The 26,891-nt window shown below is 38.0% G+C and overlaps 1 protein-coding gene across 1 annotated transcript in view; it reads right to left on the bottom strand.

Moving 5' to 3' along the window:
* Positions 1-26,891, bottom strand: part of OTOG (otogelin) — a 96,127-nt gene that overhangs the window by 36,373 nt on the left and 32,863 nt on the right. Inside the window, exons 23-32 of the mRNA XM_063398102.1 lie at positions 26,513-26,666; positions 15,204-15,311; positions 10,135-10,273; positions 9,733-9,867; positions 8,519-8,665; positions 7,804-7,923; positions 6,835-6,951; positions 5,814-5,970; positions 4,798-4,824; positions 1,949-2,116 (exon numbers count right to left, since the gene is read on the bottom strand). Coding sequence (XP_063254172.1) covers positions 1,949-2,116; positions 4,798-4,824; positions 5,814-5,970; positions 6,835-6,951; positions 7,804-7,923; positions 8,519-8,665; positions 9,733-9,867; positions 10,135-10,273; positions 15,204-15,311; positions 26,513-26,666 — 1,272 coding nt within the window. The remainder of the gene's footprint in view (positions 1-1,948; positions 2,117-4,797; positions 4,825-5,813; positions 5,971-6,834; positions 6,952-7,803; positions 7,924-8,518; positions 8,666-9,732; positions 9,868-10,134; positions 10,274-15,203; positions 15,312-26,512; positions 26,667-26,891) is intronic.

The following is a 26,891-nucleotide window of genomic DNA, read 5'->3' as shown; positions in this document are numbered from 1 at the left end:
AGCCTGAATCTTGTAAGAAAATACACTAGGTATGGACTGCAGAGTGCTATATTGTGATGTTATTTAGTTTTCTAAATACTCTACAGTTTCCAACAGGAATACAAAGAGATTGAGACATTTGCCCACACCAGGATAAGGGAATACAGCCCTGCAGTCAAGCACAACTTAATTTACAGTCTTTACTAAGCCATTTATTTAATAAAACTTAAACTCCATCTAACTAGCTTTAAAAGTAACATTTGCCATCAGGAATTGATAGCTTAAAAGCTCAGCCTTTCATTAAAAATAAATTTAAAAAACTGCACTTTACATTCAGCTGTCTAGCTCTCCTTTTAAGAACGTTACAGCAAAGACTTTTTTCTGGCAAATGTTCCCTCTTGATACCTTACCCTGCAGTACTTCTGATTCCAAGCAGCCTCTGCACAGCCAATTGCAGGGCATCAGATCTTGAGCCTCTTACAGGCATCTGTTGCTCACAGAATTAGTTCATTCTATTTTGCTGTAAACTCTGCTAGTCTCTTGAAAACAGCTATTAATCTACTGTAAAATCAACTAACCCTCCAGGACCGGGTAGCATTTATCAAAAAAAAAAAAAAAGAAAAAAAAAAAAAAAAAAAAAAAAAAGGCAAGCTTAGAAAACAAATGATCTGTATTAAAAGGATATATTATCACATTCTGGTGTAACACTTCTGGAAGACCACCTTGTTTTCTGAGCATAAAAGCTTCAGATATTCTGAAAAAGCCAGCAGTACTAGTGAATGCCTTTTTATGAATTGTCTATAGCATGTAGCTCTTTGATAAGTAACAAAGGACAGTCAGTGTGATTTTTAACACCTGCTGTACAGCCAATCAGTGCATTAATGCCCCATACTCTCCACTATCCAGGGATTGCCTAAAACCAGTAAGACATGCATTTTGCTGAGGTACCCAAGAGTCAAGAATGTCCTGTAGTGATACATCATATTGATTGCATAAATTCCTCATGATCAAATGATGAAATACCATTTGCTCAAGCTGGACCATGAGGCACAAATTCTATTTGCCAGATTAAATCCTGAGCAAGAGATTTTCATAGGTGAATAGAACAGTAGGATTGACCTTCCCTTTCCAAACATAAATTGAACGCAATGTACAAGTGCCTCAAAAACTATGACTAATAAAAGAAATCTGTCCCCAGCTATTCTGTTACACGAGCTCTTGTGTCAGTTCTACAGACAGCAGTATTAGTAATCAAATGCTTATCATTTTTTAAAGTGATCCATATCCCTCCTTTGATTACACAAAGACAGCCACCTTCAGGCTGTCCAAAGAGCTCATCAGGGCACTCTGGTCAGCAAAACCATTGATACCCAAGTGCTCTGTGGGCATTAAAGCTGTGTTTGCAGACAACTTCAGCATTTAATTAATGTCACAACTGCTGGATATGCTCTTGTAGGCTTTCTGCACATGTCTGAAGGTGTGAAACATCTTGCATCTGATGAAGAAGCAAGTTCCTTCAGGGGAAACTTGAGTTGGGACTCAGAGGACACAAATTTGCAGCACTCCCCCTTACAGAGCCCAGTCAGTGCCAAAGGGCAACTCTGTGTGTGTGGGCAGACAAAGAGTGATGGTGGCAGAGCGAGGGAAGCAGGGAGCAGTTTTCTTGCAAAATTTCTCTCCTGTTCTTTCCCACTTCCACCAGAAGAGAGGGAAAGGGAGTAACACACATGGAGTACTGGGCTGCAATACCAGTTTGGTGTTTCTGAAGGCTGAGGTGAGGGAAGGCAGTTGCTTTCCAACTGTTTACAAAGCTACCATCTAAAACCCACTGAAGAAAACATTGGCAGACATTAAAGTGCACATTCAACTGACTGATAAAGCAAAGATTTTTTTTTTCCTCAGGTCTATTCTTAAAGACAAGGGCAGAGTTTACTGTCTTATTTAAGATGCTAGGTTATTATGACTTTACCATGTGCTCTGGGTTTATAAAGTCCCGAAGTCAGCATAAAGCTCACTACATGCCCAGGAACAATACCATCTTCTTTCACAGGGAAAACAACACCATCCACCAATTTTGCTGCTATAACAAATTTTCCATCCAAATAGCTGACCAGTTTGTATGGGCCTTTTCCCAGAGCTGTGGAGAAAAAACAATTATTTTTTATGTCAAGGGTCACAAATGCTTGAGCTCTAAACATTAGGGTAGAGCACATGAAGAAAGCCACATCTCACCACTCTGAAAATAGATCTAGGTGCCATGCACTAAACTTGAATGAAAACCAAAACAAACTTTTTTCAGAAAATACACGTTCTGAAAATTATCAAGAATACCTACTTTCAATTTTCAAAAGTCATGGTTAGCTTCTCCTTTTCATCCCTCTCATATGCTTTGGTTTCATAATCATTTTATTTAGGTTAGCTGACCCCTCAGTTATTTGATTTGAGATCCTTCTAAACTATTTATTTGTAAGGCTGAACTGATTATGCACTTCTTACTACTCTTTAAAACCTATTTTATTAATGTCCAAATCATGAGGCCTATTGCAGAGAATAAAAGTTTGTTGTCAACAAGCATCAAAAAACTGCTTGAACAGTGAAGATACAAACATAACCACTGTGAAGTAAGACAGGAAGAAATCAGCATCATAAGCAAAGAATGGTCATATTTTTTCTGTAAGTAAAAAAGGCCAAAAACATGCAAAGTTATTTTACACACCTTAAAATACCACACCTTCTCATTTAGCTCAAACTTTACTGCAGAAAAATAGTTTGGATTTTAATTTTAGATGTTCAAAACTCTTATTGTTAAGTTCTCTTTTAAAATTAGGCATTTTATGCCTCACCTGTGCAGTTCACCTCATTCCCATTTTACCCAGAAGCCAGCACAAGGCAAGTACACATCTGAGACAACTGCACTATCATCTGGGAAGTTAACAGAACTGACTCCTAAAATCTGTTCCACCAGGTTAAAAGTTTGGACTGCAATTTGCAGCCAGCCTTCATACTCTGGTTCTCTAAAACCTTAAAATTTATTGAGAGTTTAAATCCTAAGGATGCTGCATTACAATTTGGATTCTAATGGCATAAATAGGTAGCCAGTTAGGACACAAGTTCATGGCCACCTAAACATGTACAAAGTTACCTCTTTACCCTCAGGGAGTTGAAAAAACATGCTTTAATTAATACTTAAAACATCCACTGCTCTGGAAATATCCTTATATGTTTAAGTATCCCATTTCAGGCCCATCCAAAAGTTGAGAGACCACAGCCACCACCTGCGGATTTCCCTTGACCAAAGACAAAAGGCTTCTGCTTCTAGTAGGACTGGAATTATTTCACTCTGCATTCCTCACAAAGTTGCACAGAGAAAACATCTTTCTGGTCTAAGATACTTTTTTTACCTTCCGGTCACCAAAACTAAGTAATTCTGGGTCATCCTACTTTAAGTTATACAGACAAGAAAATATTCAGCATGGAGATGATTTTTTTTTGCCCATTGACAGCTCTTAAAACTCGTATGTTGAATACTGATGAGCTGGACTAGCAAAGAGTACAAAAATACAAAGTAAGAAGTATACAATAACCATGCTTTTTGCAAGGCTGGTCACATGCACATATCTCCACTATTTCCACTAATTTCTGCCAGTGAGAATTCAGTAACAAATAAAGGTAATAACACACTTTAAAAGTATGTGTTATCATCTAGCTTCACTACCACCACAGACGTTAGAGGCACTGCATTTTCATTCTACCTGCACTAAGATTGTCCACTATCAGGCCATGTTCCTTTTATGAAACAAACAACAAACCTTAAAACCTTCAATCACCTCTTACATTCAACTGTTCTTTATCTGAATTAATTTAAAGTCTTAAATGGTGATTCAGATAAAATTCCCATGCATTATTGATTTGACCCCACTCAAAATCTTCTCAGGAGTCAGTGTATGAGAACAGGCAAATTTCTTGGCTACATTTTTTGGGCCTGGCACAGTGCATAAGTCTGTCCTAATTTAAACCTGGTCCCTTTCTGAGACCTTTCCAGGAGTGACTTGCTGTAATATCGATCAGAAGACCAAAATCCTGCATGCCATGTGGATAGATAGGCTTCCACCCAAGCTTGATATAAAGTTACAGCATTAATAGCAGGAGCCCTGACCCCTCCTCACTCCTAGCTGGCTTGTGTGCCACATCTGACCATGCAGACACAGGCAGGGTAATTTGGAAATAGCCTGAATATGGATTCCAGGGCTAACACAGCACTACAGCACCCAGAGCAGTTCAAGGTATGGTCTAGCACCTTCTCCAAGGTTTGCACGCCTCGCAGCAATGCTGGCTGCTCAGGATCGTGAGGCTAGGTCAGACAGAGTTAAAAGGAGTGGTATTCCCCATCTGGGGACAAAAAGTTGTCATAGCTTAACAGCTACCTCCCTCTGGAGGCTGCACAGGAGCCTGTGCGTGATTTAACAACCCACTGGGGTCTGTTCAGCTCTGAACTGCACTGCGCCTTAAGCAAGTAGTGCCACTAGCACTTTTCAGTTGATATGCCATTAATTACTTAATGATTTAATTGTTTAATCCCCATCACTGCAAAGAAAATTAGTTAGACAAATGTTCTTGGGAGAGGTCCAGGAATAAAAAGTATTATGAAATTAAAAGCCTTTGAAAGAGCAAAATACAGCAGCAAAACAGAACCTTGGCTAGTTGAACAAAATTCACAAATGTTTTCATTAACACAATTGTTTTTATACAAAGATTCTAAGACTTAAATAAACCACCCCTAGATTCTATTGATATTTTGTCACTTCCATTAGAACCTACCTTTGTTGAAATATTCACAATCATAAGCTAAAAAAAAGGAAAAAGAAAGAAAAAAAATGCAGTTACAGTCATTCTATAGAAAAACAGGTTCTCTATTCCCCTTTACAATTAAGATGTGAGTCAAATGCTTGGCCAAATTAGATCATACACAAATATTTATTAAAAATTTATTGCCAAATATTTGCTGTTCTTTAGATAAAATACAAAATAAACTACACAGATTTAAAGAAAGCATTGCTTACCAGCAGGAAATACTAAGCTTACATACCTCCAGCTGTCTTTTTGTGACCTCTAGTGGCTATGACTGAGCTTCACATTAAAACTCGCCCTTTCCATCTGAAGTTAAGAGTAGTCCCCTCACTCTGTGGCCAGTTTGCTGTGTGACCCTGAGCAAGCTGCACACTCTCTCTGCATGACTACAAAGTTAGAAAAATGCTTGTTTCCTTCTATTCTTTGCTTTTCCCCTCTTCTAACACATCTTTGGGGAAATGACAGCCTCCTGCTCGGCATTTCCACTAGGTGACCTCAGAGATTTTTTTAAGTTCTAAAAATTGTTGGAAAGGAATACTAAGGTAATGACTATGCCCTGCTTAAAAATTGTCTTGTTTTTCTTCAGAAGGCCTTTGTATTTCACACCTGCTCTGGGGGCTCTAATAAGGCATGGATAAAGAAGTAAAATTCCCCTGAAGATGCAAATCACTTGAGCTACTAACTTTGCACCTTTGATTTGAGGGATGCATTCTGTACCCTTATATAGACTTCCCAGGACTTCTCCTTTCATGTCATAGGACAAGGGATTAAAAGCAGAAAAGTATCACTCACAAACACAGAAAATGCACATAATCCAACTAGACCAGAATGAAACTGGAGTGAGAGGCACCAACCCATCTTCCTACCAGTGAGGCTTAGATTCAATTCACGGCCCCAGGTAAGCTGGTGTGACTGATTTTTCAGGTCTGGCCCCCATGAATGCAGGGCAGTGGCAGTCCTTGGCGAAAGTGGTTAAACAAACTTACGACACACTCTGGGAGACCTCCAGTCTACAGCAACTCCGTGCTGGCAGCACTGATGGGCATATGCTGAGACACTGGTACAGAAACACTCACAGTCACCACCTTGGTTACAACCACAAGTGTCTGTCAAGCAGTTGGAGTAAAACCAGGTGACGTCAATCTGGAAATGAAAATTATTGCTTATCAAAAGCACTCTTGCAGAAACTGCCAACCAACACCTCGACACAAAGCTATGGCTCTTTCAAAAGGCAATATATCAAACTTAGAAGTATTAAAATTTTCATTCTCAGGGCTTCTTAAAACATGAGAAAAAATGATCATTGGAAAACACCATAAAATCTTGTCCAGTACTTAGCAATGCAATTCAATCCATGACCCCTTAGGAACGGGCACGTTAAGATCCTTGTGTTTTGTATTGTTTTGTAATATTTATGCCCTAATGAACTGTGAAAACCTTATGAAATAAAAGGCTAAATTATGCTAAACTATCACAAATCAGTAAACCCCAAAATTTTAAGGAAGTCAGATACACATAAAATGTAAGAAATCAAAGCAGAAGGAAAGCTCCTCTTTACATGTGAGTAGTTCATATTCCCTTCATATTATCAGACAATTTCACACATGAATTTGTCATTTTTCCTTACAGTATCTTCAAGTCTTATCCTAAGTGACAAAATTTCAAAGAAAACTGTCAATGCTAATTTGCTGATGGAAATTTTACACATTCAACACAGATTTACATTTGAGTTAAGTTTTCTAGGAATGAGTTCTTCCCACTTGACACCCCCTATGTAATATATTTATTTATATATGCATGAAAAATGTGTGTGCCATGTAGCACATTTCATGAAAAGCAAGCAAGTGGCTATGCTTACACAAATAACGTTTGTGATTAAAAATGAAATATCCCAAATTGGGTGTATTTTTGTCTTCATTGATTACAAAGTGCTTCATGTTGAAGAGCAACATTTCTCCCTGATGCTATGTTCACTTCCACTTGATTGTATACAGGACTACAACTCACCACTGGGTGGCAAGCTTCAAACGCTTCACTTAGCAGTATCCCACATTCCTTCTTGGCAAATGGCTCTCTGAGGGGGTTCAAACTGCATGGATTTCGAATGTCAGAGCTGTCAACACACTAAAGCGGGAAGCAAAATGAAGATGAGAAATCTTTTTCATAACCACTTTGTGTTTTGAACTTGCAAAGCATATTTTTGTGGTTTTTATTTTTTTAGGGAGATGCAAAACATGAAACAAATGCAACATTTATGAAACTAAAGCAGGACTAAGATACAGAATTAAAAGCTAATGCTAATGAAGAGGAAAAGGAAAATTACACAATTTGAAGAAATGTTTCACTGGTCTGAAAGCGGCAGAAAAACACACACATACTTAGAGGTCTAAGCAGAGGTGCCAGAGAGGCCCAACCTGCAGTACTTACACCTGAACAGTCTCCCTTATATAAATAACAAAGATCACTCAATGTGCATTAGGAGCATCAGAAATCAGATCTTTTTACCCTAACTACTAGGAAGGTACATTTCTATGAACACCACTAGAAACATGACCTTAGAAAAAGTTATATTTCTAACTTTACAGCACATGGAATTTTTTCCTTTCCATTGCTATGGTTGCACAGTTAAATACCTCCCAGCTATGAAAAAACAAACTGTCACTCTAAGGTGAGGTCAAAACTCTTCCATTATAAAAAAACCCCACTACTTTACTATTCAAATGTAATCAAAAACATTCAAAATATTGTTAGAGCATTTTTCTTTACTCTAACACTCCAGCAAAAAAAGGTGATGATTTTCTTTTCTTTAAAAAATTATGACATCTAAGAACTCCTGATATTGTTGTTTATATTGCCACCTGACAGGTTCTTCCAGGAGTGAATTTCTGATTTAATTTGAGATGAATTTTATAGTATAACAGGAAAAAATCTACTAACAAAATATACTAGCAAGCATACTCTCTTTTTGCTATGTACCTCTACAGCTGTCCAACTGTTTCCAAACTCTTGTGAGTTTGTTAATTCAAAGTTATCTGGAGTCCTCAGTTCATTTACTGTCTTCAAATCAAAATTTCCACATAATCCAGTCAATTCTCCCTGAGGAAAAAAATATATGTACACACACATATATACACATATATAAAAATGTATTTTCACAAGGTGAAATACTATCAGTCATGACCATTTTCAAAACTTGCATCTTGAACTGTTTACTTACAAATTTGCCACATTTTGATCCTTCTTCAGCTAAATTTCAGTCAAAAGAATTCAGCTTTTCAGTCAGAATTCAGTAACAAAGCTATGGAGGACATTTTATTTTGGCAATGTCACAACTATGCCCTTTCAGTTATGTATCCCCAAGCCTTTAAAAAGGAGATCTTTTTTTGTTCAGAGAAAGGAGCTGTTAGCCAGTTATGCGGTTTTTTAAACCTCAGCAAAATAACATCGGCTTCAGTCATGTAAAGAATGAGTACTGAAGAACTTTGCCCCAAAGATATTTGTCTCTGCTGTTACAGAAGTTACAGAAAAGAGCAACTAAAAAAAGATAAATGAGAATTAATATTTTCATTGACAAGGTAGCTGAATCCTTCAATTTATTTCTGACGGTCTGTTCTCGGAATAATTATGTTTTATTTAAGAAGATTTACACAAATACTTCAAAGAAATGGCAAGAGTGTTGACTTCCACCTACCTGCCACTGGTGACCCATCTGCACATGAACTGTTGTTCTCTGGTCCCAAAGGATGGTGATATGTTCGTCAGGAAAATGAACAACAGTGAAAAATCCAGCTTTCCATAACTGCATTTTTTGTAGGCCATCTATGTAACTAGATAAGCTCTGTTAAAAATAAAATGAGGGAGCTTATAATGGAAATAGTATCTTCATAAAATGTTCACTTGACAGGAAATGAAACACCTAAATAAAATTAACATTGTTCTCAGACACATCCAAAAGCAGACAGAAGGCCACAGAGGGAGACATGCTGAGGCAAAAGGGGCCTGGATTTTGAATGTGAACTGTATTGTATTTTTATGATTTTCCAAATTTAAAAGTTGATTTTATAGCAAATGTACAGGATGGATAATGGACTGAAGATTAGAATGATTCATCTGGGAGGTAGATGAATAGCCTTAAGGCTCCTGATTATCATATTCACTTAGTTATAAGTAATTCTGTCTCAGTCATGTGCTTTTTTTTAATATGGCTAGGTAAAAGAGATGCATGAAGCAGCCTCTGGAAATAAGAAATTGTCCAACTATGTCCCTAGATTACAATCTTATTTACATAAAGTATTTTTCTCTCAACCTACTAACAATCAGACTGCAACTTCTTTGCAGCATGGACTAAGATCCCTGGTTTAACTACAGAATATCTCAAACTTCCTTCCTGTAGTCACTCTATAAACTGTAAATAGTACTACTATACTATAATTACTAATATACTAAAATACTAAGCGTTTACAGACTAGAGTTTGCAATTTGGCCAAAACAGTATGAAATTCAGGCTGTGGAGGATATACCAGGGGCTGTAATTTGTTGGGATTTTTTAACTGTATAGAAACATTCCTCCTATACATTCCACATCTGACTAAGCTCTTTATTCTAGTGGAATTAATAGCAAAACTCCCACTGACTTCAAAACACCTGTATTTCTCCTAAGATACTGAACAAGAATTAAGTCTAAACAAAAGAGCTACAATTATATCATCTAACATTTTTGTCAAATAGAGACAAGATTTTGTTTAAGGTTTCCTTGAACAACCAGATGTGATCAGCATTCACTGTAAAGATATTTACACCTCTGTTACTGAAGTAGCACAGTAAGTTTTTTTTGTTATGAAAGGATGAAACACCCAGAGAAGTACACATGCTGCTTTTTGATCAGCAGTAAGAATTGAAACTTACTGGATTCCCAGTTTCATCATCAAATACTAAAAAAGATTTCCCAACATTGATGAAAACATTTTTTCTGCAAACGATTCCAGTACTAAAGCAGTCAATATTCTCTATAATGACAGAAAGACTGGTTGAAGAAGTACCCTGAAGGAAAAACAAACAAATGTTTGTTTTAAAATCAATTTTTAAATATACTAATATAAATATGCATATTGTTACATAGTTCAATTAGCAGAAACCTCAGTGTATGTTTATGTTATGTATGATTCAAAGCCTAAACAACTTAAAAAATCAACAATTAAAAAATAGGATGTCAGACTCAAAATGCACAGACAGTAAGTAACTACAATGGTAGATTTCAACAGGTAGTTTGAAATCCAGTTCTAGAGAGGTTTTACAAAAAGAGCTCACCTTAACTAGGTAAACCTTGCAAGTTCCAACAAAGTCAAAGGTGAGTCCATCGAAGGTCCTGTAGTGCCGGTCCCCGTACGCCGTGCACATCGACGGGCAAGGCTGGAAGGTGCACTGAAATGATCCATGCTGGCAAATGCTGAAAAATGCATGACCAGTTATGGGAATATCGGCTGCAAGCCCAGAAAAACGATTACAACTATTGCACTGAGAAGCAAAGAAACAAAAGCTGTACAAGTGTGAGGAGTGTGGACAGAAGCATTTTGAAATGTTGGCTAGAAGCAGGACACATCAATTAATTCTTTGGGGAAAAAAATGCACATATTGAACTCAACTCGTCTAAGTGTCTTCTTCCGTGAGAATTTAGAGGCTCCAGAATATACAGACGCCACAACAAGTCTCAAAAACCCCAAAAATACAACCAAGAAAACCAACAATACAAAACACCCAGTGCAATGTAAAACAATTTATTTATTGGTGCACACCAATAACACGCCACAAAGTGAAAATCTTCTTTTTCAGCTTTTCACCAAACATTTTTTCTGTACAAGCTGAATCTTAGAGTCAAAAAGTAGCATGTCGAGTCATTAGAGTCTTCATCATGCCTTCTCTGCTTGAATGAGAATTTCACAGAATTACCAAGGAAACATTTCAGTAGAATTATTTTGGTGCTTAGGTTCCTTAAAAGAAGTCCATGTTGTTGGACTTTCTCTTCTTGCAGATGACCAGATGCCATCACCCCCAAACCCCAGCTTAACAGTTTAGGAGCTTCCAGAACAGTTCAAGTTATGTCTATGGCCACCTTAAGCATCAAAGGGTTTTCACCACACTCTACTGAATGACTGTTCAGACCTTGCTGAATTCCCTTTGCAGCATAAGAGAAAAAGTGGGTTCTCTTTGCTTCGTAAGAGGCTCTGGCAGCATTGGATATTATGCCTCTTTCTGAATCACCCTCTCTAAATAACATTTTCAGAAATTATGTAAGTTTTATAAATAATGGATAGAATTTAATTTCCTGCATCCACAAGCAATCATTAAAATAACATTTCTATGTTTCCAAATGACCCAGACAGGTAAATTTTCCTTGATAAAGACAGCAAAGCTGGTGCCCTGGCATAGCTTTGGTATAGGTGTCTTTAAGAATGTAAGTTAAACTAAATACAGCACCTGATATAATTTTGGTACATGCCTAAGCTTACTTTAAAAAAATTATTTTTAATTTCCTCATTAAATGAATGCTGAGTATTTTACAATTCAAGTCTTAATTTGACTTACAGAAATACCGGATAAATCTCTAACATTTAACATCTCATACAGGGAAGGAGCAGGCAGTATGAAGTTTTTTCTCAGTATGAGTTTTTGTCAGGGTAACTTTTCCTTCATATTTCTATCACAGTGCCAGTACACCATTGTTTCTAAAAGGGCTGCAAATATCTAGAAAATCTAGGCATCTCCAGCTACTGGAAGCATCAGTCTTCATCCAGATCACCTAGCAACTGACTTGCACCTACATGGAGCCACTGTCCAGACTTTCCAAGACTGCTGATCCCATCACCGATTTGGTTCACTGCTTGTGTTTTCCATCACTTCATGTATCAATACATGAAGCATATGGCTAAAGTAAATTAAAAACACAACATGGGAGAGGTGTTTGCTGTACCAAAGCACAAGGAAATAGCAGCAGGACTTGCTAACTGCCATCACCTCAGAACAGTACCAAAGGAAGGAACCTCATCAAGCTGATGGAGAGAGGGGCAAACAGAAGAAATTACGTTTGGACTGGAAAAGTAAGTGCTACCTCTCATGTTCTCCTGAGACATTAGGTTTTAGTTTCACTCTTGCCCTCTTCAAATCCTTCTACATATGCTGACCCTTAAGGCCCTGTGCAGAAACATTTCTTAACACATAAAGCCTAGGGAGATCCTTTCCTTTTTTTCAGGAACACATATATAGTCAGAAGAAAGGGATTCAGAGCTACACAACGTCTTTAAAGTCTTCTACACCAGGCTTGTTTCATACTAAGTGAACTAGCATTTAGTTATCAGAATCCAGAGAGCCCCAGTTGGAAAAGCTGAGCTACCAGAATCTTCTAAACTTGAAATAGTTTTTTATAAAGCATATTTCCACGAAGTATTTGTTAAAGAATACAGGAGGCCTGTTGGAGTCTAGAACATCCCTCTGGCCACCCTGGAGGGTTTGGAGACCAGACAGGGGGGTCTGGGATCTGTACAGGGGGGTCAGTTAGACCCACACAGATCCCAGGAGGACACTGACTCTGATTGCTGTCCATGGGAGTGAACACTCACATGCAGGAAGAATCACAAATCCTAAGAATTTAAAATAAGTAGTGGATGGTTTATTATAGAATATAAATATAGAAATTAGGATTCTTAGTATATGGGGCTGAAGAGGCAAGATGGAGGAATTGGGGAGTGGCCCCTGTCTTCCTTGTTCTTGTTCTCGTCCCCCATCTTGTGCTGAGTTGGGTTTTAGAGATTGGCTTAGAGTAGAACTGACATGTTAGTATAGGTAGTAGGTATTGGTAAAATTTTGTAAATAAAAAGTACTTTGTGGACAGTGATTGGGTCAGGGGTACTGTACATAAGGTGCGGGGCTCTCTGATCCGCCCAGTCCGCCACGTGTCCTGCTCTGCAGAGACACCTTGCAGAGCTGAGAAAGAACTAAGATAAGGTACCCTGCCAGGGAGGCCTGGCAGAGCTGAGAAAGGACTGAGATAATGAAGAATAAACAACCTTGGAAATGTGCACCGGCGGACTCAGTTTGTCATCTCTACCTCTGGTGTGAAACACTTAGGGCAAAGAGAAGACTGAAAACCTTATTACCTCTGGGAACAGCAACCCAGAGGAAACTCCCAGGGAACAGCAACCTTGGGAGACCCTTATTACCTTGGGGAACACCAACCCCAAGGAGAATCTCAGGGAAACAATAACCCTGAGAGAGGCCAAATTCAGCAGCCCACAGAGTGACCAGGAGTTGCTCAATGGTCTCAGCATGATGACAGCAGACCAGCACATCTACTTGCAGAAATCCATCTTACCTGGCACAGCACACCATCAAAATGTTGCATGGATAGCCTCAGCATTAGAGCATTTTGTGTTTAATGTTGCCACTACAGGCTAAATATTTCAGGTACTTGCACTAAAAACAAAACTTGGGAAACCTAGAACCACAGGTCAGTCAGACCCCAGAGCTTGAGTTGAAAGTTCCTGTCAGTTCACAGGTAGTTTTGCCAACTTATGAAATTGTTCTGTTTTTCATGTTACTGTTCAATAGATAAATCAGATCATACTTATGCTGCTAACACTACATCAAATATGAGTAAGATGACATTTACTATCAACACACACTAATCCAACGCACCAACCCCACTATATGGTAACTTCTTTGAGTGCCTAAGCATGTGTGTTTGTACAGAACCACTCCCATGCTTTGCACCTTTCCCTTAACATATCTGATACACCCCTGCATACACACTCAGCAGACTCAGAGATTTTGTATGCTTTATATCAAGTGGAGCTTGTTGCAGACTCCCCTCTACTCAAGAACAAGTGATTGCCAAAAAGCCATTAACACTCAATCTGTCTCTGCTTCTGGACATGGAAGACTACAAAAGCCACAACAAGATTAAGGACTTGTGCATGAATTAATGAGCCTGGCCTCAGGAAGAAAAAAAAAAAAGAGAAGGCTAAATATCCAGTAATATCCAGTGTCTGTCTGCCTGCACTGCTGGTGCCTTTGGTGACGTCTCCTAGAGATTAGCTGGGATAAATTAATTCTCTCTGATGCAAGCAATCCCACACCAGATCCAAATGGAGAGGCCTTTGGAAACAAGGGGGTGAATAACCCGGGTCGCTTTACCTGCCTGCCCAGTGGAGATGGCTTGTGAGTCGCTTCACCAGTCGACCAAAGGGCTACAAATCTCTTCTAGAGCAGCTACTGAGGACCTGACGAGAGGCAGAGGAAGGCAATCAGCACAAGGCTGGAGGGGGCACAACATCCAGACAAGGCAGAGCCTGGTGCTGACAGGACAAGCCTTCCCTGGGCTGGGCAGGCCAGGAGCAGCAGCTCACCAGGGGACACCAGTTAAATGCTCCTGGTGAGCTCCAAGGAGGGCACAAAAAGAGGGAACTGCTCTGCTGGGAATCTGGAGGCTACACCTCTACTACAGCATCATGCTGCTTGACAGTACAGCTGATTTTTCTGAGGCACTGGCACGACAAATAGCACTGCTTAGTGCCAGCCTGGAAGGTTCAGCCATGGTCAGAGAAGAAAACAGGCAGAGATTGTCAAGAAACGAGCTTGTTTCAGTATCGGGTAGGTGGGGTGTATTTTCACACTCCTGAGACACTTATTAAAATGACAGTAGAACACATCCTACTGAGAGTGCTCAAGGAAACCTGCCAGGGCACGTGCTGCCTGTACAACACTGGATAGTAAATGGAGTAGGGGCCTGCGTATGTTTAAATGACCCTATCAAGCCTTGCCTATTGGAATTCTCCCTTTGAATGCTGATTGACTCATCAGTTACCCACATTCACAAAATCAGTGACCAAGTTACCAGTTCCTTTGTTCAGTACATGATGTTGCTCAGTACTCCCCTAATTCAACATCGTAGTGGATGCATATTTAAGAACACAGGGTTATGTTCTGGTCTCTAGACTGCTCAGATTCAGTGCTAAATGTGAAAATGAGTAAGTAAAAAGCTTTTAAATAAATGTCACTGAGGTGCCATATTTAAGGGATTTTACCAGTACTTTAGGAACACTAGTCATGACCTTGAAAATAAAAAATATCATTTTCTAAATCACGATTTTCAAAAACTACAAAGATCCCAAATCACTATTATTTTGTTATTTGCTAAAGCACTTTGGAACAACAAAACCTGAACCAGTTTCAATAGCTCTCTGAAGAAATGTAAGTACTAAGTCAAAGTAGATGATTTAGATACTCCGCTGTGATATTTGTGATTAAAACACATGAAGAAAAAATAAACAAGCTACAAATACACAACTAAAATGAATTAATCACTTAAATAGACCTCCACTTACCATGTATGGCAGGAAGAAATTACTTTGTCGCCTGGAAAATACTCCTTTCCTTTCCATGAGCATGGACATTCATCTGCATCCAAGCACATGTCCCCATGTTTCACAAGACTATCAAAAAAAGAGCAGAAAATAGACATCCAGCAGCAGTATAGCTGATATCTAGAAACAAAAATATTTTCCTAAACTTTAAAGTTACTACCAGTTTTGGTATTGAGACCCAAATAATATTTAAAGTCTTCTGAAACTGAAAAGGCACAATTGTATTAATAATTCTGCATGAGCAATTTGGTATCTTCCTTTCACAGGTACCTGAATATTTTATCTCTGCTAAGTGCCAACACTTTGGGGACTAATCTTTCAATCACTAACCCTCTGAAGACTGACTTGTTAATATACAAATATTAAGGTCAGGGAAACTAAGAATTTCTAGAAATCCTCTAAATTTCACCAAATTGCTTGTAACTCAGCCAATTAAACTGCATTTAACTGAAGCCAAGAGATAATCCATGAGATGTGGGAGCCATCACAGCCCTTTATTACAGTGGTATGTACTCCTACTATGCAAAATTACTGGCATATTTAGTCTAAGGATTTTAAATGAGGATTTCTTCTTGTCCTCTTCTTTTCTTTCCCTGATTTAAAGAGTTTTATGTTGCTGCAGATTTTCTACAGCTTACAACAGCTATAGTTATGGCTCTTCCTCCATCAATAATTTCATCAATACCAAAAGAGCTACCCTGGCTGCATGAAATTAGTATTCATTAATTAATATTTATTTCTGCATGACAGCCACCTTCATGCAAGCAATTACAAATATACTCAAGTTTAGTAGCAGAAGTATCCTCACAGTCTTCAAAGGAGGTTTTCATTATAACACAGATAACCATATGCATAGCTTTTTACAGTTCAAGATAAATGCTATGAATTTGCGTTTACACACAACTCCTAGACAACCAGATAAAGATGGGAAACTATTAAAAAAGTAAAGTGAAAAAGATTACTTTCATAGAGAAAGAACAGAGGAATTCTTGCCTAGCAAGACTAAATAGAGCAACTAGTCCTAATTTTAAAGTAAAATGTTTGTGGCTTTTTGATAACATTCAGAAAATGTGAAATTCGATAGAGAGAGATAACGAGGGATCTCAAGCAGATTCTACAAATTAATGCCAAGAAACATACCAGAACCATTGAGTTATTTTATTACATAAGTTATAATTTCATTGAGCCCAAGAAAGTTGCATTTCTTCCAAAAACCAATTCATTTTTTCACAGGTACTGTAATACTGTTGGATAAGCAAAGCGGGGACCTGAGGGTCCAACAACAGAACAGCTGCAATGACAAATCCATCTCTCAAATGAAAGCTGTGGAACTTGAACTCTTGACAAGCTGCAGCAGTGTCTTTCACTGCAACTGCTGCAGCTCCAAGTTGTTTTGATCCTGCCCCATTCCACACAACATAAGAATCTAGAGCAGCTAACATGCCAGCTCCATAATAAAAAGATTCCTTATGGGCACCATGCAGTCTAGGATTATCCTTGTTCCTAATGTTTGAAACATATTTGTATTGAGAAATAAACAGTCTCTTGAAATGAACTTTTGGCAGATAATATTTTTTCCTTCAAGGGAAGTTTGTTTGGAATCCCAGTACCTCTCTGTAGTAATACAAATTTTGCACAGGTTTTCCTGTGTTCCTAACATTCATTGTTCCTGATGTTTAGCACTGACATTTGGGCAAGATACTGCACCATGGACAAGATGTGATAGGTGTGAGGCATATCCATGACAAACAGGGTAACAATAATGTTTTGTTTCCCTGCTATCCAAAAGGAAACATTTCATCATTGAATTATGGGGCATTTTATTTTCCTCATATTAATGAGCTTGTAATTTGTATTTGACAAATTATATTGTACAAACTTGTAATTTTTATTTGACTCTTCTTCAGTGTGTTGTGTATCAGACAAATTTACAGCTCTGTAAGGCTTATGAATGGGAACATGCAGAATACCCTAAACCCTCCTCCCCCATTAAACTGAAAAACTGTAATTTTCCTCCAGGGTAGGTGAAGTGTTCTTTGTAATCCATTCTTATTTCAAGCATTGTGTCACTTGGAGACAATCAACTGTGAGACAAATTCCCACTGGTTTAAAGCTGCTCAGAACTGAACAGCACATTCAGACACAAAGAGATCACACTGACAAGGTAACACTAAATGCAGTTTTTTCCTCACGTTATTACACTGGATTAAAAAAAAAAGTGATAACAGCTTTCTCTCTTGTAAAGCCAAGCAAATGGATAGATTTCAATGATCTAAGAATTCACCACAAATACCCTACAGAGAAGCCTTGCACAGCTCCTCTTTGAAGTATCAGACATTTTTCTTGATGCTTGTTTTTACTGTCCAGCCTATAATGAAATGCAGAGACACAAGGACAACTATCCCACTTCACCCTGCTGAACATCCATTATTATCCTATTACTATCTACACCTTTCTGCATTCATACACAGAGAAATATGTAAATAGTCTTGGTAAAGGCACCATTAGAAGTTATGTGACCTGTGATTCATCAAACACTCCCTTGCTTCTGCAAAAATCAGAAATCTGGACCAAAACAATTTAAAAAAATCACTCTCTCAGCTTCCAGCAGAGCAGTTTTCAACAGTCTGTGTCTTGTACAAGCTCCTTCCCCTCTCTCCTGCAACAGCCTACCATGAACTGATTTATGCAGCCACAAGTACTTTTACCACAACATTAAATTTGCTCTCTGAAGGTTTCACAGATTGTCCTACAAACATCTGCAATAGATTTTAAGGGAAGCAAAAAATAAACAAAATAAGCAGCAGGAAGCATTTGACTTTTCTAAGCAGAAAACAAGATAATTTTTCAGAGAAAAATCCAACATTAGTAACACTAATGTAGCACCTAATGCTTTCATTACAGTTCACTCACTGTCTAAAAGAGAGAGTTAATACATTTTGGCTGTTTTCTTTTTTGTTTGGGGAGCTTCTTAAAATCTCTTCTTCCTCTTTCCCCTGGTTTATTATACCAACATATTAAGTTATTTTGTAGAATGCTTGGAAGGTTTTTACTATTCTCACTATGCCCTTCCACCTTTCTGTATTAACGAATGATTTTGATGCTTTAACTCAGCTTCTTCTGCAGCTTCACCCTGGATTGGAAACCTTCCTGCAACCAGCTCCACCACCAGCACCAGAATTTCAGAAAGTAACTCTGAACATAATGGAAGTTTTCCTTTGAACTAAGTACCTGAGTTCACTATTTCTCTTCTTAAAAACAAGTCAGAAAGCAGAAGGTCTTATGAAAAGGTGCTCAACAACCTAAATGATACTGGTGAAGTTTTACTGTCAATTAATACAAGTACAGGAAAAAAACCCCATAAATTTATTTGCAGCTGGGGTAAACTAGAAAGTAGGAGACCAAGAGGGTTGATAAATATTCCAAGAGGAAAGAATGAACTCTAAAATACATCGAGGGAAGTTGCAAGTCTGCAAAGCAGAAGAGGTTGGAAAAGAACCGGATTGTCTTGCAAGGGCTCTGCAATAGATGTTTTCTTTGGAAATGAGCTCCTGCACCTTTAGCATGCTGTGTCTATTGCCATCAGAAATACAAACCAGCATAAAATCTGGTGTGGATAAATACTGGTTCCTGAAACACCCAAACACAAGACCATTGATGCAATCTTTGTAAGAGAATTGTACGTTCCTGAGGAAATAGTCAACTGCATAGCCATGATGGGATGTATCCCCATGGGGGTTAATTCTTATTTGCCTGGAAAAGATTAAACCTCGACAGACCTCTCCAAAGCTCTGCCTAAACCATAGGTTTAGGTTTACTAAAAATACTTAGCCTGAAAGCAGCAGCAGGGCCATCCAGAAAAGTGAAGATTGGACAGAACACAGTTTTTATTTTCATGCTGATAGTAAATTCTGAGTTTAAACTGAGGAGCAGTAGGTCTTCTGAAAAATTATAGTAAACACACACCAACAACACAAGACTTTGATTTAATCTAAGGAGACTTATTTTAAGACATAACATGGTCAACGTAATTACATTAATAAAGATTAATTTTCTAAAAATATTTGAAACTCATCTGTATTCTTCCCATCTTAATCCTTCATTAATAGAGTTTTTTGTCCATAGGCACATTTATAAGATGGCAACGTTCATTGTTTTCTTTGTGTGAAAATTAGAAAGTGAAGAGGTTTTTTTAATAAAACCTTCCAAAATGTGTTTAAGCTTGTTATGTGTCACTTGATACATAGCACAGAAATACAATGATAATTTAGAAATTTTTAGAAGGAAAATCTGGCATCATATTCCCTAGCTATAAAACTTCATTACAATTAAAGGATACTACAGCTTTGAATTTACTAACTCTTCCTTCATCTATTTTATGACAGCAATAAGTGATTAAAATACAGAAAGCCATAGAAATTCTAATTGTGTTAAATTTTCTCGAATTTAGTATAGTCAAGTTTTAGCACAGAAGATATTCTTCTATGTCATAAATAATGTCTCCAGGGTGTGAGGGTGGGATAAATAAGGACTGATTTTGCTTTTCCTAAACGTACATAAGAAAAAATTTGTCAGACATTTTGCTTAAAATGTTGGCTCATGTAGTTGTTAACCATTAAACATATAGTGCAAGGAAAAAAGAAAACTCCAATACAATTGCCTCGAGTTCTTGAGGTTCAAACAGACTCACAGGCCACAAAAATAAACACACATACTTGGAATTATGGAGCACACTATGCTCTTAGTTATTCTAGAGTGGTGTTGCTTTCTTTGTAAGATCAGTCTGTTGACACTCAATAAAATATCAAGTTGGGTACTGAATGTTGCTGAACAGTGAGAAATTAAGTGACCAGGCTTTATAGATAACCACTGCTAGCAGCCAGCTGAGGATTAACTTTTTATTCCCTTGCACTACTAACATTGAGAGGGAAATTTTTAAAGAGTCACTGAAACAAGGAGAAAATTACAGCCAAATTTATAAGCATGATTAGGAAGAGAATTTTGGCTGTGATTTAAAGCTAAAAAAAAGTTAATCCTGAAAATTTTGAAACTAAAGTTTTGAAATCCTGAAAAGTTAGAGACTGTTTGATCTAGGTTAATTGTATAGTGGTTGGTTGAACATAGCTTTATAGAGGGAACAAAAACATAAAAGGGAAAAATGATGAAGATCTAATAGGCAGATGTAATAGAAGCAATAAAAACCACTACTATTTGCATTTATATTTCACTCTATTGACACAATTCTCAGAATTTGTATTTATTATTCATACTTAGAGGCTGGCAGGCCTTGGTTTTTCCAGCAAGATGGAATTATTATGGAATAGACATGAAAATTGCTAAATATTTCAGCTAATGGAAATATGAATCGATAACATGATCTAAAATAAATACTTATGTATGTTATCAAACAATTTGAGTAGTCCAAATGAAAGTACCTGTCTTCAAAAGTATGACAGGGCTCTTGTTAGACTCATAGAACCATGTGGACTGGAAAATACCTCTAAGATAATTAACCCCAACCATTATAACACCCCCACAAAACCATATATATTGCAAATACAGCACAAATTTTATGCTGTACACTTTATAAAATATAGATCAGTTAAATCCAACTCATACTCCAGTCAAACGGTACAATCCTGTCAATAGGGGAAGAGAAAAAACACAAGTAATTCCTTCAGGAAAGTGACTGCTTTTCTTGATAGCAAGCCTAAGAGGAGACTGTAAGCAACAATAAACAGAACTTGTTTTGGAGATCATAACTGGTCATACTGGAAATCATGGAAATGCAATAGAACAGGACATCCGCAAACCAGCATATGTCCATTTGGAGCAAACACATCACATAGCATCCAGAAATGCAGGAAAATACCACTGTTTATTCCCCTCCTTTGCCTTTATTTTGTCTTTTCTCCTTGTTTCTTCTGCAGTCTGATTAAGGATTCTGTCTCGATGTCAAGTCATGCCCATTTGGTATAGTTAAGGAGGAAAAATAATTTGATTTGTAGAGACCCAGAAGAAGAAAATGTAATTCAAATATGATACTTGAAAAAATATGTACTGAGAGAGTATTACTTATTTTTTTGAAATGCAACATAGAAATAAAGAACATTTCCCTTTAAATGGTGACAGATGAAAATCAGTAAGAAAAAATATTAATAAAGTCTTAAACATTACTTCATTTGTCAGGCAAAGTAGGGTGAATCAACATTAGAAAGTGAGTTCCAGGAGAATTAATGTTTGATTTCAACAGCTTCTAAAACAGATGTAAAGTGTATCATCAATTTTTGTACCTTAAAAACTTTAACCCATAGAACTATCTCCTGCAAATTTAGATATTTACTTAAGCATGGTTACTTGCCTAGGTCGTTGTACGGGTAAAAAGTATCTATAAGATCTTACAGCATTTTAGTATCTAAATAGAGTAATTTATTTATACAAAAGCACATATCTGAAGGCATAAGAGTTCTGAGAGTGGCCTTATTCTACAATCAATTAAAAACCTAGGCAAACAAAGTCTAAACAAGACAATAACCAAAGCATAGAAATCTTAACACACACAACTCTAATGAAACAGCAAACAAAGCATAGAATTCCTAGCAAGCAAAACTAGTAAGACTATAAGCAAAGCACATATCTGACATTACAGCCTCTAGGTAAATCAGCCTCCCATCTGACCCCAAGCAGGATTTTTCAACCGTGGGGTCACAATAACAGAAAGGGAACACAAGATCACAGATCCCAGACAGGGGTCCCAGCCACGGGGATCACAGTGGCAATGGAGGGGTTCCCAACTCGGCAGGGTCGCAGGGACAAGGAGGGGTCCCTGGGGTCCCAAACCCTCGCAGGGGGAAGGAACGGGACCCCAGGGCCCAGATGCCAGGCTACAATGGATGGTACCTTTAGAATCCATTCAGCTCCCTGGCAAGGCTCCTTCCTCAGGCTGCAGGAGGTGGAGGTTGGATCGATTGATCTGATTGATCACTCGACCCCTGACTGACTGACACAGAGGCCTTTTATCCCAAATTGCAAAATGCATATTCATATTTTTTATCTACACACTAACCAATCTAGGTACAATTCTAAAGTTCGTAAAACTACAAAAATCAGCGTCAAAACCTACGCACATAGCATATCTATTAACATAAAACTCTATCTTACTAGCATAAGGTTCTACCTTGTTGTACATAAAACTCATACTAAAAATTATAAACAGTACCCTACTCTATTTTTGTTATGTCTGTACTCTATCACTAAGCCTGAAGCTGTGTCCTTCTACACTGAACTAGGACTTAGGGCATGTAAGACTTAAAGCTAAGGGTTAGATTTCTACTTTATGTATCTAAAGCTTTTATATATTCTAATTTTTCTAAAGGTTTTATTTCTATCTCTGTACTTTTCACTCTCTGTGGAGGATCCATGGAAACATGGACTCCGACATCTACTTGCATCTGATTTACTCACTGCAGAGGAAAAAGAATGAAGCACAGCTGCACTGTAAGCACAAAAACAGAAGTAGCAAAGTATTTGAAAGAATATTTGAGACTCCAGATACTAGAAAAACAGACTGCAAAACAAAAATATTGCCCCCTTGAAATCTTAACACCACTTCTGTAAAAAGAGGTTCTTTCCTTCCCTTCTGTTAGGTTTTGTTAAGCACCTTTCAGAGTATCACTGAGGAATAATCTCCCCACTAAACAGATCAGAAAGGTCTTTCCTCCTGAAAGAATGTAGCTTCCTAAACAGATTTTAGTTGTGACACATTCACTTCACTCACTTTTTAAATTATGTTACCTAAATCAACTAATCAAACACATTAAAACTGATTTCATTTCTCCTTAAATCAGCTTAGCTTACATATAATGAATCAAGATAAACTGATGCAAGATCTCAAACAGGAACAAAAACATGAATAAAGGAATCAAACTTATTATTTCATGTAAAGGACTAATGTTAAGATCAAAGAAACTCCATGGCTGTTTTACCCTTTTAAAGTGGACAACGTCACCTCAGTTTTCTGTTTCACCAGTGTCTCGGTTTGAGGGGGAGGTGAATTTTCCAGGAAGTTGTGGGCAAACCAATCAGTGATCAGGTTTTATGCCGGCACCTGGAGCAGCCACTGGGAGGTTTGGACACGCCTCTGAGAACACAAGGGGTTAAAAGGAAGGACTCCCAGAGGGTCTGCGTCTTTTGGGTTCCGGTTTCAGCAGAGAAATATATTTGCCTCCTCCCCCGCTCAGCTTACAAGGCTGAGTCAGGGAGGAGAACCACGCAGCCGAGCTGAAGTAAGCTGGGGTCCCAGAGCAGGGAAGAGAGTGAAGAGGTCTGCAGCTGAGCTGGCCCCATCCAGGATGGAGGGGTGGAAAACTGTGGAGGTGCCTTCCGTCCCGTCCCCCCCCCACCCACGAGAAGATGCCCAGCTGCGTGTGGGAGTTGCCAAGCCTGGGAGTGCCTGAGCCTGCAGCCCTGCCGGGAGCCAAGAACTGTTAACTCTTTCTGAGGCAGAAGGAAATTTTTCCCAGACATTGATTCTCATGGCTAGTGGCTTCAGAAGAGAGAGAGAGACAGCCTGGGATCGAGATGATAAAGGAAGATGAAAAGAACCCCAGATGGGCAGAGATGAAGAGTAGTGGCTTTTAGGCTGGACTTTTCTTGCATAATGTTAGCCATAAACTGAACTTGAGTCTCTTTTGAACATAAACTGCATTTGGGTGGATGTAGCTGGCTCGACTTGCTGCAGTGGAGTGAACAGAGAAGAGAGGAAGAGGGTATGGTGGTGCTCTCTGCCCTCAGAGAAGAAACCCTCGGCCCCAGGGGAAAAGATGGGGAGAGCTCAGCATGCAAGCATCCTTAAAAAGAGCCCTATATGCAGCTTTGGCCCATGGACAGTGGTGAGAGCACTGGACATAGAAAAGAGAGTGTCACCATGGCAGACTTCTCCAGGAAGTGCCATGGGTGACATGGAAACACATAAGGGGTGGACCTGTGTTTTCTGAGGAGCAGTCTGTGGTGCAAGACAGACTCCTCTCTCCCTTGCTGAATTGAAGATTAGTTTTTTTGAGTGGTGATTGTTTGATTTAAAACCCAAGGTTTTGGTCCATGGAGGGTAACATGTAAGGGGTGAAAATTGGGGGAAGAGAAGAAATGTTCTGGGAAGTTTTAATTTCTGATTTTTTTTTTCTTTTCTATTTCTGTTCTTATGTAATGTAATAAAGTTTTGTTTTCTGCTTTCAAGTTTTGGGCCTGCTCTGCTCTGTTCCTGATCACATTCCACAGTGGTTGTTAGGGAAAAAACATATATTCATGGGTGCATTAACATCTGGCCAGTGCTAGCCCATGACAACCAGTAAGAACTGATAGCCTAGAAGAGGGATTTCAAAGTTGCATAAAGTCACAGCACACTGAATCCTGCACTGCTTGAAATGACATGAACACAGGACAAAGTACTGTGTAAAGATGACAGTATTTTACCCATTTTTCTCTTTGAAAAATTTAATTTAAAAAATTTCATTACTGTGCTGTACTGGCTCTGACTCTAAAGTGTTCAATCTGCAGCATGAATCATTGTAGTATGAATTCAGTGACTGACTTAAAACATTAGGGCTCTTCATATCCAACTTCTATCCAGCTTCTATCAAAAGCATCTCTTACAAAAATTCCTAAACAATTAAGATTCATTATCTAAATAATACCTGCATAGGTAATCCATAGCATAAGTCTCTCGCTTTTCCAAAAGCACACCAAAAACCACACACCTACAGGATCATCCTAATTTTTCCTAAAGCAACCTCAGATGAAAACAAATGTTTAAGCAATATAGGACCACTAGAGCTGAATATTTAAAAGATACCAGTTTTGACAAGCTTTTAAGTAACTTTAATTTCGGCTTCATCAGTACAGACTGACATTGCTAATTCAAACCCTTGTTACACTGTTTCCTAGTTCTGCCTTGAGCAGCACTGAGGGTAAAATCATGAAACACAAAAAAGTCTGTCCCTTTGCATGTCCTCAAAAAAAAACCCAAACCCCTAACCAAACAACCAACCCCCCAAACAAACAAAAAAACCCAATGAAACAAAACCAAATAATTTTGTGCTAGTATCTCTGCAGCCAATATACTGTAGAAAATAATTCAGTTTGCCAAAGTTACAGAAAAGACAAATGTTCTTAATTTTGTATTTTTGTCCCTAGGAAATCATAACAGTTTGCCTCTTACAACCATAAAACCATATTATCAGAGCTTCAGAATCACCAGCAATTGACACTGAGTCTTCCAATGCTAAAAAATAAATGTAATTGCTCACATTCTAGACCTAAATTACATCAGGAAGCAGTAGAGATCACAAGCTCAGAGGTCATGCACAGCAAAATAGCAGAGAATAAGAAGTTTATGATCTGAGTGGCCAGCCATATAGGGCTGCTGAAGGTAGCTGGGAAGTATGTCAGCCTGGTCCAAGAGGGTGAATTTTTGCTGTTCTGAAAATACCTGCCTCCAGTTAATTTCAAAGTCTACCTTAGCACTGCACTTTTTCAACATGGTACCATAATGTGACTTCCACTAATTATGGTTCCGTTTCATATGAACCTTCTCATGTTTCTGAGTATTAAAGCAGAATGCTAAAATCCTGACTAGCAATATTTTATTGTAAAATAGAAAGATCTACACTTCACTCAGTCTGAACTCACAGACTTCAATTGAACTATTTCAAGAGTTTAAATGAGTTTAGAGTTCTAACACTAAAAACTTCAGGCTATGTGCTTAAGAAATTAAATTTCATCAAGAATTGCATAACTTAAATGCATTATTGTTATTTTTATAATCAAAATTCTCTCAAAAATACAGCTTGATTCCACAACAGCTGATCTATACATTATCAACATAAATCCAAGACTTGAGATCTTTTTGAGGGAAAAAATACTGAAAATTATGCCTATGAATAAATATTCTTGTCTCTCTCGGCCAAATAATGAAATAAGAGGTTAGATATTTGAAAAAAAAATCTAGATAAACACAATTCTGCTGTAGCAACAGTTTGAATAAAATTATTTCAAAGCCATCTCTATATTCTTGTTTTTTTGATCATATTATTATGAAGTATTTAACTCCACGTGTCTCTTGGTTTAGCATTTATTATGACTTTAACAGACAGTATTGTGGGGTAAGCCTTCACAAGTTTGATGCTCAGCCTTTCATATCTCAAATTGTCCAAGTAAAATTAATTACTCAATCATGTTTGTGTACCAAAATATGCAAATCTGTCTGTACTCACCCTGGTGGGCAGACACAACCTGACACACAAGGAAGGTGTGCTGAGAAAGTGAGGTTTAGCAGCTGATTCTCACAAGTCCTCTCTCTGCTGAGCTCAGGATCCACTTGTGGATTACTGCAGTTGATATAAATCTGTCCAACTGGGCAGCTGTGTGCTGGAGGGAAAAATTGATGAATGCTTTAGTCTTCATACCTGAAATTCTGTATTCTGCAAATAAGGATTTGTAACACAGAAATTATAACATCCAGCAACACTAGTAACCTTCAGTTGCCTCTCCTCATTATTTGGGGCAAAGCTAACCTTTTTTTGCCCTACTGAAGGGCTGCTGTTGGTCATGCAGCTAAGCTTATCTGCATTAGCAATCAAAAAAAAATATTAT

The sequence above is a fragment of the Prinia subflava genome, chromosome 5 (genome assembly GCF_021018805.1).
Source record: "Prinia subflava isolate CZ2003 ecotype Zambia chromosome 5, Cam_Psub_1.2, whole genome shotgun sequence".
In the NCBI taxonomy this organism is placed as follows: Eukaryota; Metazoa; Chordata; class Aves; order Passeriformes; family Cisticolidae; genus Prinia; species Prinia subflava.
Note: the sequence above shows the minus strand (reverse complement) of the source record. Positions and strands in the feature narration are given on the sequence as shown.